The sequence below is a fragment of the Myotis davidii genome, unplaced genomic scaffold, assembly GCF_000327345.1.
Source record: "Myotis davidii unplaced genomic scaffold, ASM32734v1 scaffold169, whole genome shotgun sequence".
In the NCBI taxonomy this organism is placed as follows: Eukaryota; Metazoa; Chordata; class Mammalia; order Chiroptera; family Vespertilionidae; genus Myotis; species Myotis davidii.
Window position 1 is genome coordinate 771,749 of NW_006383005.1, and position 17,599 is coordinate 789,347.

A 17,599-nucleotide genomic window follows, 5' to 3' on the forward strand; every position below is an offset into this window, starting at 1 on the left:
ACTCCATCCCAGTGTTTCTGTGAGAACTAAATGAGATCATGTGGAGACAGCACTTGGCACAGGGCCTGGCACCCTGTAGGTACCAGGGGGTGCTTGAATATGGAGGCTGCCTGTGCCACACAGGTTCAGGATCCCTGGGGCCCTTCTCTTCCCCTCTAGGGAAATGAAGGGTAGAGAAACTGGTCTCCTATCATCACAGAGCAGCCCCTTTTTCGTTTCTGGAAGGGGATAACTTGTGCTGGGCATCTTCCCTGTGCCCCAAACCAAGCTAAGTGCTTTCATAGATCATCCCTTTGATTCTCACAGCCACCCATTCTACAGATGAGGAAACTTAGGCTCAGGAAGGCAGCAACTTGCTTGGTGTCACACAGCCAGTAAGTGGCAGAGATTTCTCTGCCAGGTTTGGCTGGCCCTGCTGCCGCTAGGCCCTGAGAAGTACCTTGATGCTGTGGAACACACTTGGCCGCAAGTCCCGAGAGTCTGGGCTGGCTTTGTCTCCAGGTGTGTCTTCTGTGCCCATCATGGCCTTGGTGTCCTTGTCTGGCATCTGGGGCTCCATACCCACGGGCCCTGTGGGACAGGCAGCCAGAGGGTCAGAGTGAAGATGGGATCCCAGAGAATGGCCCTGACCCGGGTAGTCCACGGTATTTCAGGGGTTGGTTAGGATCTGAGAGTCAAAGCACCTTCAGACTCCTGCGTCCCAGGTGCTAGAGGGTACATACTCCATGTGCCCGCTTTGGCCAGATCCTGACTGGGCCCACCTATTTCACACCTTCGTTCCATTCCTAGCATAAACTTGCCTGCTAGGGAGACGCTGCTCACCATGACACAACCTTCGAGCCGTGGCCCCAGTGGTGGGGACGCACAGTCTCAGCCCGCCTGGGGCCTAAGCAGTGACTTACTGGTGCTCTGGGAGGCAGAGTCTGTGTCTGTGTCTGTCTGGCTTGGCCTAGGCTCTAGGATCAGACGTCTGGGGCCAGGTGCAGGGGCCTGGCTTGGTGCATAGTCAGGGCATAAAGACTTATCCTGGGGGCAGTTTGGAATAAACACCAACACCTCCATAGGAGCGCACCCTGCATGGCATCACAGAGCGAACCAGCCCAATCCCCAAATCATATATCAACCCATGTTGTTGACTGGCACAGAGAGGGCCCTCAGAGGTCATCCTATTTAACATACTTCCCCCCGCCTCCCCAAACTGAGGCCCCAAGTGGTGTGATGACTCAGGAGGCAGAGAGGCGGTAGAACGGGACACAGGCCCCATCACACATGTCCGTTTTCTCCCATGGCAGTCACGGCAATCATGTCAATACCCCACTTACTGTCTTGAGAGGAAGGGGAACCCCTTCAGAGGCATCTCCTAGACCAGTGGTTCTCAACCTTGGCTGCACATTAGAATCACCTGGGAATCCTTTTAAAATCCTGATTTCTGGGCCGCATCCTCCGGAAATTCTGTTTCTTTGTTACTAATGTTGTGGCCCCACCCCATGGCAAAGGAACAGAATTTCCGGAGGATGAGGCCCAGGAATCAGGATTTTAAAAAGATTCCCAGGTGATTCTAATGTGCAACCAAGGTGGAGAACCACTGTCCTGGGGTCTCCTGAGGTTTAATCGCAACGAGGAACCAGAAGTCCGGCCTTGGGACACTCCACCCCTGACTTAGATGGAAACCCCCTGTACCTTCTGGCAGCCCAGGCCTCCTTGGCCTTCCTGCCCCTGGGGCTCCGCTTCCTGCGGGAGCCTCCTCCATTGTTTCATTGCTTCTCAACCTGCAGGCGTTTCCTCTCATTCAACAGGCTCCTTCTGGAGCCTGGAAACTGATCTGAGGACACCTCTGCCAGGCCTGAAGGCAAACGCGGGGAGGGGGCTCCAGAGGCTGGGAACCGCCCCAGCGGGTGGTTTGCGCTCCTCGCACTAGGAACCTGGGAGCCTGAGATATAATTCACATGCCATAACATACAGCCCTTTAAAGTACACAATTCAGTGGTCTTTAGTATCGTCAGAAAGTTAGATACCATCACCACTAATTCCAGAGGGGTTTCCATCACCCCACTAAGAAATCCCATACCCATTAGCAGTCACTCCCCATTTCTCCATCCTCCAGCTCCTGGCAACCACTAATCTAATTTCTGACTCTCTGGGTTTGCCTATTCCAAGTATTTCATATACATTCATATCCATGAAATAATATACTACGTGGTCTTTTGTGATTGGCTTCTTTCACTTAGCACAGCTTTCGAGGTTCTTGCATGTTATAGCATACATCAGTACTTCATTCCTTTTGATAGCTGAATAATATTCCATTGTATGCCCAGATCACATTTTGTTTATTCAGTCATCTGTTGATGGACATCTGAATTGTTTTAGGTACTCTGAACATTCATGTACAGATTTTTACTTAGAATTTTGTTTTCAGTTCTCCTGAGTATATATACAGTCAGGAGTGGGATTCCTGGGTCATATGGTAACTCTATGTTTAACTTTCTGAGGAAATATTAAACTGTTTTCCCGAGTGGCTGCACCATTTCATCCTGCCAACAGTGTATGATGACTTCAATTTCTCCGCATTCTTGTCAGTACTTATTATTAGCTGTCTTTTTGATGATAGCATCCTTGTGGGTGTGAAGTGATATCTCATGTGGTTTTGATTTGCATTTCCCCAAGGGCTACTGATGTTGAGCATCTTTTCATGTGCTTGCTGGCCGTCTGTGCATCTTCTCTGGAGAATTGTCCATTCAAATAGCTAGAGGCGCTTGACGGAGGAAATGAAAGTGTGTGTGGCTGGGGAGGAGTGCCTTCTTGGGGCATCAACACTCAGAGGAAACAGGAGATATTGAAACAAAAGTGACACCTGACAGGGAGGAGATGAGGGGTTGGCTTAGTGAAGGGCAGCGAGGGAAAATGCAAAGCTCGCTGAAGGGCTCCTAACAAACTCTCCCAGAGGACATTACGGGGCCATTTCCAAGCCCCAGGGCTCTCACCAGCAGAGACCAGTGAGCCACTAGTGCAGGGGCTGCGCCACATGCTCTCCCTGCTCCTGCACAATCAGTGCCTCCACAATCAGTGCCTCCACAATCAGTGCCTTTGGTGCTTTCATTGTCTCTGCTTCTGAGGAGGGCACCGACGCTCAGCGGTAACTAGCTCTGCTGGGTGACACTGGTGCAGGGACTCCAGCTCAGGTGTTAATCTCACCATCGCTCAATGCTCCTTGTACAGGTTTGATGAGGGGAAGAAGCACAGTGCACCAGCCCAAGCAAACCTAGCCAGGCACCTGGAAGACAGCAAGTGCCAAGGGGCCAGGCCAGCCAGGTGATGGGCTGGAGCCGAGGCTGGGCAGGCAGAAGTCACTGACCTGGAGGCCCAGCTCTGAAAGAAACCCAAGGGATAGATGAGGGAGAGGGACAGGAGGTCAGTGGACCAGCTCAGAACCGTCCACCTCCCTGTGGCCCGTTCCACAGCCTGAGCCTCTGAGCAGAAGAGGGAAGCACTTGCCGACCCCCTGGGTTCTGAGACCATGAGTCAGTGTATTCGGTGGTCAGTTGGCCACTAAATGGGGCTGGTCCGGCAGGTTGTCTGTTCCCTCTGAGCTCTTCCTGTGGACTGAGGCCTCTCCGGAGGGCCCAGCAGCAAACAGTCCAACTCCCTGACGGAGATCAGAGCTCCCCTCAGGGGGAGGGTCCTGAGTCCAGGGCTGTGTGTCCTTCTCCTGTGACATCCTTGGGGCCCTTCCCGCCCCCTGAAGACTGTCAGGGGCCAGGCTTGACAGGAGAGGGGCAGTTGGGGGAATGAACCTGGTCTGGGCAGGGTGGCCTGTAAGAATGAAGGGAAAAGCAGGGAGCCAGACCCCAGTAAAAACTCCCAGCCCCTTTCTCTCCAGGTAGGCAAACAAGTTTGGGGGCCCTAGGAAAGTCAGGATTGTTCCAAGAGCTGGAGCCCTCAGCTCCAGAGCTAGCAGGCAAGGGGTTTGCGTGCCTGTCAGTGGGTTGTGTGGCTGGTCATTCACACAGGCCCACTCATGTCCATCTGCTGGCAAGTCGCTGGTCTGGCTAGCCTTTCAGGAGACTTGTCCACTTGGGGTGTCGCTTGGCCACCTGCCTGCAGCTGCTCGGCAAGCTGGTCAGACAGTCGCCCTGAGACCTTGTTTACCAGTTCAGTCAGACTCCGGAGGTAGGTCACAAGGCAGAGGGTCTGCCTCTAGCTACCCCCATCCAGGGGCTGGAATTATCTTTCCTCTCACCAGCTGCTTCCGGGTAGTCAGGGCCAAGGTTTCAGAGAGCTGTCTGAGAGGGAGAGCCGCCTTCCCCACCTGCTCTTTGCTGGAAAGACTCAGGAGTCTGCTTTCTCCATCACCTTCCAGCCGCCAAGAGCAACTCCCAGGCAGATGGCCGGTTTCCAAGTCCTCAGACCCGGGTCTGAACCTCCCCACCACCACTGACTTGCTGCGTGAGCCTGAGTGAGACCCTCCATTTTTCTGAGCCTATTTCTTCATCTGTAGAGTGAGGACACAGCATCTACTCCAAGGAGATAAGGCATCTAGGGCGCCTGGCCCGTGAGCACCACTGCCCTCCCCTCTCCTGGTAAACTTCAAGCCCCACGAGACCACAAGCCCAACTGATCCCATTCCCTTCCACGCACACCTGACTCCTCCACGTTAACTCCACCTCTGATTGTCTCTCCTTCTCATCCTCGCCCCGGTCAGCCGTAAGACCCGAGGGCCTGACCCCTTCCCTCCATGCACACTCACCGTCTCAGGAGGCAACTGCCCAGGTTTGACTCCTCCAGCTGCCATCCTGCCGCATGGCCTTGGACGCGGCACCCATTGGCCTCTTCATCCCCAACGCAGGGATGATTCCCCCCACTTCCCAGTGCAGACAGGGTCCACCAGGACACTTCCACTCCACATTCAGCTGGGACTAAAAGCCCGAAACCATACCTCAATGTCCACGTTAACTGGATTTTGATATTCCACTGTTTTTATGAGCATTTTTCCTTCTTACTCTTCCCTGGCTGGCCAGACCAAGCAAATGGCTTGATTGCTTATTATAGGAACTTCCTGAAAAACCGATCCGCTTTTCAAGGGAAACCATCAACAGAGTGTGTACCCACAAGTTCTTTGAATCTCTGTCCCCAAGATTCTTGCCTTGCTGTTTCCACCCACACATCCTGCACTGTGGGGTCATGATTCTTAGCCAGTCCTGGTCAGGATCCCTCACCCTCCACAGCAAGTGGCTTGGATTGGGGAGCTTGTCCCAAGAGCTACCAACACTGTGTGGCAGACTGAGCTGGGCACACTCACCCATCCTCCTAGCAATCCTTTCAGGGGGCTGCTGTGACTCCATAATGCAGATGAGGAAACTGAGGCACAGAGAGGGGAGGTGACTTATCCAGGGTCCCTGGGCTGGTAATGGAAAAGCCTGGACTGGAACCCAGATCTGTCTGACTCCAGCAACCACAAGATGGTGACTATAACAATGCCCTTAGAACAAACGCAAAAATAGTCCCCATGGAGCCATTTCTTCTTCTGGCCTGGCTTCCCGAATTGCCAAAGGTGGCTGTCCGGGGACAGTCTGTCATTCTACCAGCTGATTCTTCCTCTTCTTTTGTGTGTGTGTGTGTGTGTGTGTGTGTGTGTGTATGATTTCAGAGGAAGGGATAGGGAGAGAGAGATAGAAACATCAATGATGAGAGAGAATCATTGATCGGGGATTGAGCCCACCACCTGGGCATGTGCCCTTGACTGAAATAAAACCTAGGACTCTTTAGTCCGCAGGCTGACGCTCTATCCACTGAGCCAAACTGGCTGGAATTTACCAGCTGATTCTTCACCTAATCAGTGAGTCAGTCAGTCAGTTCACTGGTCAGTCAATACCCTTTTCTGATGGCCTCAGGGCAGGGCTGGAGAGAGGTGTGGTGAGAGGGAAACGTGGACCCCAGTTCAGGGGGCTTGAGGATGGTTGGAGCTTAAGACTCGTAATCAAAGCCCAGATTTGAACTTTCAGGAGGAATCTCCTGAAAAATGCCTGAGGATGAAGGAGAGGTCTTGGATGAAGCAGGAACAAGACAATGATACTTTCTCTCTAGAATGTTCCAGCCTGCCCCTCAGCAGAGAGAGCAAGACCTAGCGTCACTTAGACCTGGTACGACCTTGGGCCAGCAATTCAACCTCTCTGAGCCTCTAAACTAGAGTCATAGCCTTGCTTCTCAAGCCTGTGTGACGGTCACACAGGATAACGTCCTTGATCCACTACAGGATGCCTCATAAACACCGGTGTTGTAGCCTTTGCCTCCAACTCACCAGGGAGTCTATTTCCAGGTCTGGCCACTAAGCCTCAGAATAACCTAGTTTCCTTCCTGTGCAGGACTCAGCCCCGGCATTACTCTCTCACCTCCTTCTGGTCCTGACCGACACCAATCCCTCTGGGTTCCTCCCTCTGCTGTTTCTTCTCCTCGCTCCCCACCCCATCCCCACCAGCTGCATTCTAAGACCTTTTCTTTTTTTTCTAATCATTTCCTTGTGCAGGAGAAGGAAAGGTTCCTCCCAAACACTCGCCACCACTCACACTTTGCCAGAACCATCAAAGGACCTGGCAGAGACAAAATATAAGGCAGAGGTTACAACTGGGAGGGCCCGGCCTCTGTGTGAGCTGTGGATCCTGAGGTTAATGACGCCCTACAGAGTTGTGCCATGCGCAGCCCTGCCGGGGCTGCATCGGACGCCTGGACACTTTTGGAGGGCTTGCACAATGCTTGGCTTGTTGAGTGTTCTTAAGTCAGTTTCCAGCATTTAAAAATCAGAAAATTTCACATAAAACTCCAAATTTTTGTTTTCTTTTCTTGGAAGATTAGCAGATCTGGCAACAACGGGCCCACATTCCCATATGGCAACACTCCGCTAGTCCAAGCTGCTGGGCCTGCACATGGCGATTTGTCCTGCTGGAGCCTCTTTGGGGGTGCCTGCCTGGTCTGCTTCCTGGACCCTCTTCACCTGCCTGGAGGATTCCCTGTCTGTGACCCCACAATAGCACCGGGCCTGGGGAGTCCGCTAGAGAGGAAGCCAGGGCCTGCTTAACCCTCTGCGGAGTGAGGAAACAGAGCCAACTAGGGCCATGACTTGCCCAGAGTCACCATGGCAGGGACAGAGCTGGTCTCTGTTGGTTTAAGAGTGAGAAAGAAAATTCATTCCACGCACACTGACAGCTTCCCGAATCAGGCCACAGGGGACCCAGAGACAAGCAGACCCAGTCCCTGCCCTTGGGGAGCTTCCAGTGTGTGTGTGTGTGTGTGTGTGTAAAAAAAAAGGAGGGGTATGGGCGTGGGCAGACACCTAACACAGAATCACAACGACATGTGCTCACTGATGTGACACTAGGAGTTTTGGGACTGTGGAACCACAGTGTAGAGGCCCTAGCCTAGATTGGAAGGTTCTGGAAGGTTTCCTACAGGAAGAAACATCAGAGAGAAGGGCAGAAGTATGAAAATGCAAAGACTGCTTAGGGAACAAGGAGTCTGGCAAGGCTGGAATGCTGGGGTCAGGGTTGGGAGGGGAGGCTGGAGCAGTTGGACGGCCAGGCGGCAGGGCTGGGATTTGGTCTGAGCCCAGTGATGAGGTCCGATTGGGCTTCCTAGGAAGACCTCCATGTCTGAGGGGGGAGAGTGGAGGAATCAGGCTGCAAACAAGAACCAAGGAGAAGGCAGGAGTGGGGTCCAGGGCAGGGAGTGTAAAGGAACTGGACCAGGTAGTGGCACATGGAGAGTTGTCCGTGGATGCAGCAGTGGGGAGGTGGCATGGACAGGGCTTGGTGGGAAAGCAGCGATGGGGAGTGCAAGAGGCTGAGTTGTCCTGGCGGCAGGGAAGAGGCACAGCTTTCTGTCTGGGTGTGCCACCACTGAGAGCCAGAATTGTAGGGTGGTGGTGAGTCCAGCCATAGACAAGGTGAGTTTGGGGTAGCACCAGGGCACCCAGGGGGAGATCCAGGAGCATGGGCTTCAGGAGGGCCCATGAGAGGATGTACCTCTGGAAGTCTGGGAGGCATGTGTGGAAAAAAAAGGTAGCAGAAGCCACAGGTGGGTAAACCTGCCCAGGGAGCCTGAGGAGTCCCATCATGTGCCTCAACTGAGGAGAACACAGCAAAAGGAGGAACCATATTGGAACTCTGTTCAGGTGCCAAAGGTGGAGGGGGGCAGGGGTGTATTGTCACTAAGGAGCCAGGATGTTTTTGGAAAATCCACCAGCTTCCAGCACTAACACGCCCACAGCCCAAGCCTGCAAAGGGAACTGTTCCCAGCAGCAGATATTGGTCAATCCATTCCTCATAACGATGGCACATACCTCTCTCGGGAGGTGCTGGGGTGGAAGGAGGGAGCCTCATCATAGCCAGGGTCCTCCCTACTGCCTAGATTGCCTGGGTTCCCCTGGCCTGCTGGCCTTCCTGCCTCGCTCCTGCAGCCCAGGCCAGCTATCTCTCCCTTCATAAGCCCCCCTTTGTGGGCCAGGTCCCTCAGCCCTTCCTCTGGGCTGCAGAGCTGATCACCCCCTTACATTATTTCTGGCCCCTCTTATCTGGTTAGGCAATGATCAACCCAACAGAGCAAAGGCTGTCCTGCCCTGTGTCCTGGAGGACCACGTGAGGTCCCTGCTGAAACCCTCTTGGTCAAAGACTTTGGATTAAAACATTTGTGCTGCCACACTGTGGCCGTGTGCCCCTGAGCGGCTTATTTAGCCTCTCTCAGCCTCAGTTTCCTTCTCTGGAAGTGAGAGAAGTGTCTCACAGGAAGGTGACCTGCCGGTTACACTGTAGTCTTCAACCAATGTCAGCCGCTCCTCCTCCCACGCCGTCTGCCGAAGCCTGAGTACAGAAGCCTCCGCCTCAAGGAGGTCAAGGCCAGTGGGCGCCACTCTGTCTCGTCTCCTCACCCCCAGTAAACATTCTCTGGCCCCACGGGGTGCTTGCCAGTCCCCAGATCCCTTGTGGATTTTTCCACCCCTCAGCACTTGCACATGCTCTTACTCATCCTGGAGTGCCTTCCTCCTGGGCAAACCGCTTCTCATCTTTCAAGACCTGGCCCACCTTAAAATCATGATTGTTGAATTGAGGTAAACTGAATGAGGGAGAAAATAGAGTGGGGGTGGGGGAGCTGTAGGGGGACCCCAGGGTAGGGTGGGGGCTCTGTGGGGGCCCTGAGTGCTCCAGGTCCCCCCACCCCCACCCCCCGAGTGACAGGGCTTGGCAGGGAGGAGGAAGACTTAAAGGCATAGGTCTTGGCTGTCATCTTTGGGAAATTCCTCCTCCTAGCAGGACCCTTGGGTGATCCGCTGGGAGGACAATAGTCTACTTGAGGTCCAGCTGTTGCAGGCCTCCCAGCTGTTGCTTCTTGAAGGAGATCCATGCAGGGTGGGGGAAGGGGCTAAGCACTTTCTGGTGGTTTCCAAGCCAGGTCAGGGACCCCGTGCTGGGACTTTCTGTTCCCGGTTCTGGCCCCAGCTACCCATCTAGACCCAAGATGACCCTAAACATAGTGATGCGGGCTTACGGGGAAGGTGGGCCCTGAGCCCAGTCTCCTTAGGCCTAAAACTCAGAGCCTGAGGCTCAGAGATAAGTGCAACTGGCCCAGGTCCTGTGGCCTCCAACCACTGCTTCCAGCTCATCACGCTCCGTGCTTTACTCCCAGTGATCCCCGTTGTACTCCACCTCACTCCATATCACCAATCTCCAGTCTTCAGGAGGCTTTCAAAACAGGTTGGAGGGAGGGGAGGAATGCCATGAGGGGAGGGGAAGCATGAAGAGGACGGAGGACAGCTTAGTACTGAGCCTTCCCCAGTACTCCCTCTGCCCAGCCTGTGTTGAGCTCTGGGGCCTTAGGAGTGAATCAAATCAGGCCCCAGCCCCCGGGAGCTCCCAGTCTGGTGAGTCGGGTGTTGTTCTTTGTAATTTCAAGCACTGATGCTTAGGGCTCTGGGCTGCAGGCCATGAGGGGTGGTAGGGGGCGGTAGGGGCCAGGTTTACTTCCTCTCCACTGCTAGGGTGTGGCTGAGGCCCAGGCAGGCCTCCTACGGGTAGCCAAGGCCCCTAACACTAAGGGAAGACTGGACCCTGCCCTCAGCAGAGGCCTCAGCTCCACTGCTCCCTCCAAAGACAGAAGACTGAGCTTCTCAGAATAGGAAGGGAGCAAGGGAGCACCTTGGCCAACACTGTACAGGGGGAGCAAGTGAGTCCCAGAAAGGGACAGAAGCAGACTGGACATTGGGTGCCTGGCACCCGATTGTGGGGTCCAAGCAAGCTCTCCATTTGGTTCACAGCTGCGTGACATCTGGCTCAGCAGGCAAGGCCCAGCCTGGGAGGAAATAACTCCTCCCCACATACATACTGCACTTGCACCCAGGGAACAGCTTGCTTTGTCTGGAGTCAGCGGGGAAGTGCCCAACATAGGTGGAGGCTCCCCAGTGTGGAGTCTGCAGAAGGGCGGATGAAACTGCATGGGCGCTGACAGAGAGGAAAGGGCTTTGGCATCAGATAAAGCTGGATTCTGGCCCCGACTCTGCTGCTTGCTTGCAGCGTGACCTTGGGCGAGTCATGTGCCCTCCCTGAGCACCTGTTTCCTTGCCTGTTAAAAGGGGCGAGCGCCTGTCACTGCATTCTCATGAAGCCAGTGCTGCAGAGCTGACGTGTGAACCTAGGGCTGCCGGTGTTTTCTCTTGCCCCACCATCTGCCCTGGATTGGCTCACATGTGAACCCAGAAGAGCTGGAGAAAGCAACAGAAACAACACCCGGAACAGAGAAGGATGAACCCACAAAGAGAGGGTCAAACAGCACATGGGAGAGAGGCTGCGGCTAGCGGAGGATCTTTCTGAAAGGCTTCCTGGGGGAGTTGGTGTTTGGAGGCATTGGAAAGTGGCAAATTTCACCAGAATGAAATGTGGGTGGAGGGCGGGGCTTCCAGGTGAAGGTAAAGCTGAACAAAGGTATAGAGGTGGCACAGTGGCTTTTCTGAATCACAGAAGGCTTTAGGTCAGGGGTGGGGAACGTCCTGCCCTTTGGGCCCTAGAAGGCCCGCAAAATCATTTGGTCTGGCCCTGCCAAGGCATTCAGGGTGAATCAATTAAATATTTGACCAAATACATAGCAGGCTATTTTTTAACTTGATCATTTTGTATGGCCCACGACTGATGTTATAATTATCCCAATGGTCCTTGTAGAAAAAAGGTTCCCCACGCCTGCCTTAGCTCATGTCCTCCAGCCCTTCCCCACAGACAAGAAAGCTCTACCTGTTGCCTAAGGGCGCGTGGTGAGCTGGTGATGGGTCTCTGCTGACAACCGCATCTGACCACCACTCCTCTCTGCCTCTGGCTGGGACAGCTGGTCCCTCCCCCTCCTGCGAGCTGAGACGGGGTCTCTTTTCAGGCTGCAGGCTCTGTACCTGCCCTGCCTGCACCACCACATCCCTCAGAGTGCTCTCAGACCAGAAAGAGAGCCTGGGGGAAGCCGGCCATGGCTCAGGTTGGGACTTAGGAAGATAGGCCAGGTGTGCCTTCTGGTGGCAGAGTGGGCAGATGCTGGGGCCAGCTTCCTGCTTTCTGGGCATAGGTGTTGGTGGTGCATGTGTGAATTAGGGGGCAGCTAGAGAATATTCCAGAACGGAGCCTAGCAGGGGTCAGAATAACAGTTGAGGTAGGGCAGGGCTGGGGGCTGGTGCAGTAATGGCCAAAGTCTCTAGTTTAGTTTCTTACCATACCCATAGGATTGCCAACTCTCCCGTCCCAATGCTCACCAAGGCCAATTGGGAAACTGGTTTGTCAGTGGCCCATTTCCAAACCTCATTGTCATCTCTCCTGTGAGGCCCCCAGAGGAAGTATCCATCCCCACCCTTCCTGCCTGCCACAGTCCCTAAGCCATGGCTGTGACATAGCCCAGTCTGCCTGCTGGGCCACTAAGCCTTCACCAGCCCACAAAGTCCTCACGGCCGCACTCCAGGGAGCAAGCCCGGCCTTGCCTGAATGGGTGTGAGGCTGACACGGTTAGGAGCGGACCGACAGCTGGAGGGATGCCAGAGGTGATTGCTGCAAGGTCTAGCGCCAAGGGTCACCCTGTCCGAAGATCAAAGATTGTTTCTTTCACTTTCCTCCCCAGGCCTAAGAAAAGTTCAGCGCCGGTTCAGAACCACCGCCCTCTCCACATGGCGCTTCAGTCACTCCCAGCTCGGCTTCTCCAGGCGTCCAGGCATTTCCCCCCTGGCCTCCTCCCCACCTGGCAGCCAATGCACACAGGTCTCTGCAGTCTCTGCTGTGCTGATCTTTCTGTTGCTCTGTCTGCAGATCTGTAGGTCTGTCCTGTATCTGTGTCCTTCTGGTTCTCTCTCTCTCTCTCACTATCTCTTCTCCTAATCCCTTCTGCAGCCCTCTCTCTGGGACTGGTCTCTGCATGCTTCTGGGTCCCTCTGCACGCTCCCGCAGACACCTGCTAATCTTTGCCTTCTCCCTCTGTGTCTGTCCCGTCCTGGCCTTTGTCTGACTCTGCATATCTCTGGACTTGCTCTTTCTCTGACTACACTTCTCTCTTTTTTCTGTTGTGTTTGTCTCTCTCTTTGGCTGCTTCAGAGAGGGGAAACAGGGCTTGGTGAAGGAATCGGGGGGTGGGGGTGCCTTTCTATTGCCCTGCTGGTTCTGTGGACAAAAGGGGCCACACGCTGACCTGACAGGCTCAGGGAAGGCCTGCATGGTGGTCTTGCAAACTCAGAGACCTAAAGTCACCACAAAGGATGGTCTGAAATTAAACTTTAACTAAAAGCAGTTCTGGTGGGCAGTTACATCCTAGGCGGGTATCTTCACTGACAAGGTCAACCTTTACCTTAACTGAGCCTATCTGTCTTTTTGCATCTATGGTAACATATCCTTGAAATGTCTGGGTAACTTGTGACTTCCCTGTATCTGGACCCCTTGGGGCACAACCTAATGTGCCTGGGCACCAGGATACCACAAATTCCTTCATTGTTATGGTTATCATGTTAATTGTTGACTGTTAACTACCCTGTACCCACCTAAGTATGTGATGTGTCTATCATTTTACTTTTTATCCAATCCCAGAGGTTTCCCCACTTTGCTTTCTCCCACCTCTCTCTATCACCAATGGATTTCATGTAACCTACCTATGTACCCTCCTTTGATTGCAATATATAAAAATAGATGAAAAAACTGCCATCCTCTGGAGCGCTATCCCAATCTGTTGAGATACTGCTTCCCGGCAATTGTTGACAGTTTGGCTCAAATAAACTCACAAAAATTCTTTACAGGTTTGAATGTTTTTATGTTAACAGTCGCTATGTCTCATAAGGCCCCCTGCCTCCAGCTGAGTAAACAGCGTCCCTTCCTGCCCCTCCCGCAGTTCACGCATTCATTCCACACACTCTCACATGTACTGGGCTCTGGGTAAGGAACCCAAGCCCCAATACACCCCTTTTGGCTCAACAGCTGCACCCCCCCACATTGAGAATGTGGCCCCCATATGCCCTCCTGATACCCCTTTCTTACTTTGTCCGGACTTACCTATCCTGGGTCCCATGACTGTGTGGGGTGCAGTCAGTTCCAGCCCCTATTTCAATGCCAGGACTGGAGTTTAGCAGGAACGAGGGAGTGAGCTCTTATCAGGGACTCCCAGAGACAAGTCTCCAGCCACAGCAGGTGTGCGCTAACGTGGGGCCTCCAGGCACCGGCCGATGCTTCTTCGATCACAAGGCAGCTACCTTTTCCAGGTAGGGCTAAGGAAGTCCTGCTCAAACTTGATCCCACTCTCCAAGTGCCTGTCTGCCTTGATCACTTGTTTCTTCTGTCTCTCTCTGCTCCAGCCCCTGGCTTACAAACTCACAATCTCTCTGTCTCTCTCTCTGAATTCCTCTGATCTCTGCCTGGGGCAGCCCAGGGCCAGTGGAGTAGGAGGCTGGGTTTGTTTAGATCCAGCCCCACTGATGGGAGGAGGCTGCTGTCAGCCTGCTTCTTCCCAGCCTCTTGCCTCAGCATTTCCCTTGGATATTTTTTCTTCCTCTGTTAGCAGTGGAGAGGTGGGGCCACTGGGAGTGTCCCCAAGCCCTGTGGTCATTCAGTCCTGAGTCTTCTCGCTGTGCTTCCTGATCCACTAAGCTCTTGCCCCCCTCACTGAACTGTTACTGTTCATGAGCCCCATAGAGAGCCTGTTTCCCCACCGTCCTCCTTCACCGAACCCCTGTCCTCCTCAAGCTCTGTTTCCCTCTCACTGAACTCCCGTCTCCTCTCTGAGTTCCATGGATTTAGAGCAAGGAGGGACTCTGTCCATTGGGAATTGCAATGGCCAGCCCACCTGGTAGGGACTCACAGTAGCAGCTCCATAAAGCATGGCCCTCTCAATGGGGGGGGGGGGGGGGGGGGAGAGGAAGAGCAGGACAACTATGAAATTTCCAGTTTCCTGAACTGAGGCTGAGGATGGAGGACTTGGAGCTAGATGGGCCTGAGTCTCATCTCAGCCCTGTCAATCATTGGTCAAGTGGCCTTAGGCAACTCTGCACCTCTCTAAGCATGTTCCCTCATCTATAAAGAAGGGACGATATTCCTCACTTGCAGGGCTGCTGTGAAAGTTTAGTGAGCAAGAAAGAAGCCAAGTCTGAAGTCCTGGAGCTCAGAAAAGGTAGCAGCAGAGGTGGCTCAGATCCAGGCGCATGAGAGAAAGCTAATCCCCCTCAGCATTGTCACACATGCAGCCCCCTCCGGCCCTCCTATTGACCTGAAGGCCAGGAATTTATTGCCTCAGGATACAGATGAGGCATTGAGCCTCTGGATCTGCCCAGAGGTCACTGAGCTAATAAGTGAACCTGACTTAGTTCCAGGAATAAAGTCTGCATGAAACGGGAATGTGGGTTTGGAATCTCTAACTTTCAGGATGTAATGATTGAGAAATATCATCAGTGCCACTTGGCTCCTAGTGGCTGTATGGGGATGTTAGGAGGAAGTGAGGAGTATCCTATATAATAAAAGGCTAATATGCAAATAAACCAAACGGGCAGAATGACCGGTTGCTATGATGCACACTGACCACCAGGGGGCAGACGCTCAAAGCAGGAGCCAGGCTCAGCGCTAAGGATTTCTGACTGCTGGCTTAGACCTGCTCCCCAGGGAGAGCGGGCCTAAACCGTCAGTCAGACATCCCCTGAGGGCTCCCAGACTGTGAGAGGGCGCAGGCTGGGTTGAGGGACATCCCCCCCCCCAAAAAAAGTGCATGAATTTTGTGCACCAGGCCTCTAGTTGGAAATAATCACAGATTGGCCTAGCCCATAGTTGGAACTGTGAGTCCTCACTGAGATTGATGGAGGTGCAACTTTCCTGATTCCAAATGGAAGGTGCTTGGTTGCGAGAAGGAAGGTTCCTTTCCAGTGGTTCTCAACCTTGGCTGCACATTTGAATCACCTGACAACATTAGTAACAAAGAAACAGAATTTCCTGAGGATGAGGCTCAGAAATCAGGATTTTAAAAAGATTCCCAGGTGATTCTAATGTGCAGCCAAGGTTGAGAACCACTGCTTTAGACTTTCTGGAAGCCCAGTTGCTTGGCTCTGGGGATGAAGAAATTATGCGCATGGATTGGTCTGGGTATGTGCTGGGGATGCTGTAGGCAGATAGACAGGAGCAGAGCAAGGACGTTGGGCCAGGTACAGAAGGTCACCAGGACAGGAAGCCCCAGGTCCCTAACAGTGAATAATCAATTGTAGAGGGGGGACCTCACCCCCTACACCCCAGGGTGACTTTTCCTCCCCTAACATATCTCTGGTCATGAGGTGTAGACCCTCTGACCTTTCCTCCCTAGAGATAAAAACTACGCCTCACTTGTATTTCTGCTCTAGCCCCAGATAACCAATAAAACCAGACTCTGTGGCTGCCCTCAGGACCAGCTGCATTGAATAGTGACCCCCTCCCCTGGCGCTGACCGATCAATCAGTGGAGACCACAGCCCCGAAAGGACACACCTGGGAAACTACTGAATATTCTATTAACATTGCGGATGGATCACGAGAATTCTCGCTTCATATTACACAGTGTTTTACAAAGCATCATACTTTAAAAAGATATTAGCTTGTAAGAACATGTAATAAATAACTTCTAAATGCAATGGGTATTTACTTTTAAAGCGCACCTTTAACATTTATGTAAAACGTGTTCTGTACTCGTTCATTAGAAACTTATCTGGCCACTGGGTAAAGCCAGCCATACAACTACTGGTCAGCGATGTGTGAGATCTTCCGCTGGGATCTCCCCTAACGCTCCAGCCTTCAACCCTTAGGAAGGAGGACCCTGTGTGCTCTCCCTCCGGGGAGCACGCTTGAGCCTTTTCCTTCCCTTTACCCTGCCCTTTCCCCACCCCCTCCCCAGGCGAGTTACCATTAGCTTCCTCACTTCCAAGCTCCAAGGGCCCTTCTTTTACCTTCAGCACTTGTTTGCTAAGCTCATTTCTTCTAGGAATTACTTTCTCTATCTCTGTGATTCACCCAGTGAATGTTCTCTTACAGTTTGTGTCCGGACTTTGAATTCTTTCCTAGCCCGAACCCAAGTAATGAGGTTGCGGAACCCAGGTTTGGTCTGAGCCCCACCAGTCAGACACATGGTGCCATTCCCTCCTACCACAGGACTAACTTGCCTGATAAAGTTCACCTCAATGCATAGCACCCCATGGGGCATGGAAGACGCAGGAACAGTCTTCATTTATCACCTCAGCCTCTCCATGCTGACACAGCCTGGTCCAAGAGTAATCCTGAACTCACTTGTGGACTTGGAGCAAGGGTCAGGACCCGGGGCCTCTGGGAATTATGCTGACAAGCCCTCAAATAGCTTTGGGCTAATCAATCCTGCTTTGAGGCCCCACTGCGGGAGGCCCAGGCTGAGGTCTGACCAACGTGTTTGCACTCCAGCTTTGCCCCTTGCCAATGTGGTGTTTGCTGAGCCCGGTGCAACTTCACAGAGCCCCACGACATGTGCAGATTGCGACACCACCTGCGAATTCCCCAGTTTGCAAACTTGCTGCCTTTTTTGAGTCCTGTGCTGCTGGCAAAGCCTGGCACAGTTTGCAGCCTCCAGGGCCCCAGGACATTCGCACAGTCCCGTGTCCTCGTGCCGAGCCTGCCGTTGTTCATAAAACCTCAGTGTGTTTGCAGAACCCAAGCCCTTCCCCTCTTTGCATCAACCCATGTAGGAAAATGTGTTGTTTTGGGTTTTTTTGCAAACCAGGCATAATAGGAGACTTCATTTTCTAGAACTCGCTAAGCTTGGGTACAAGGGAAGAATCCTGGGCTCCAGGCTCAAGACCTCCGTTCTGGTCCCAGCCCGGTCACTGCCTTGCAGTGGCTCTTTGAGCAAGTCCTTTCTCCTCTCTAAGTCTCGGTCTTCGCCTCTGTTTAATGGAGATTGTGAGGTCAAGACGCTGACCTTCTGAACTGTTATGAGAATCGCTGCGAGGATGCCCAGAAGATGGGGGCGGGGGCAGGAGGAAGAGTGCCCAGAAGCTCCTTCCTGAAAAAGTTCCAAACTGCCCAGTCAGCACCTTTGCTCCCACTTCCCCCTGGCCTGGCAGCCAGGGACGGATATCTATA

General features: G+C 53.3%; 1 protein-coding gene across 1 annotated transcript in view; it reads right to left on the reverse strand.

Annotated features, from left to right (window-relative positions):
- Positions 1-14,015, reverse strand: part of SLCO2B1 (solute carrier organic anion transporter family member 2B1) — a 58,679-nt gene extending 44,664 nt beyond the window's left edge. The window contains exons 1-2 of the mRNA XM_006777918.2: positions 13,539-14,015; positions 440-570 (exon numbers count right to left, since the gene is read on the reverse strand). Of these exons, the coding sequence (XP_006777981.1) occupies positions 440-570; positions 13,539-13,554 (147 nt within the window). The 5' untranslated portion in view covers positions 13,555-14,015. The remainder of the gene's footprint in view (positions 1-439; positions 571-13,538) is intronic.
- Positions 14,016-17,599: the final 3,584 nt, after the last annotated feature.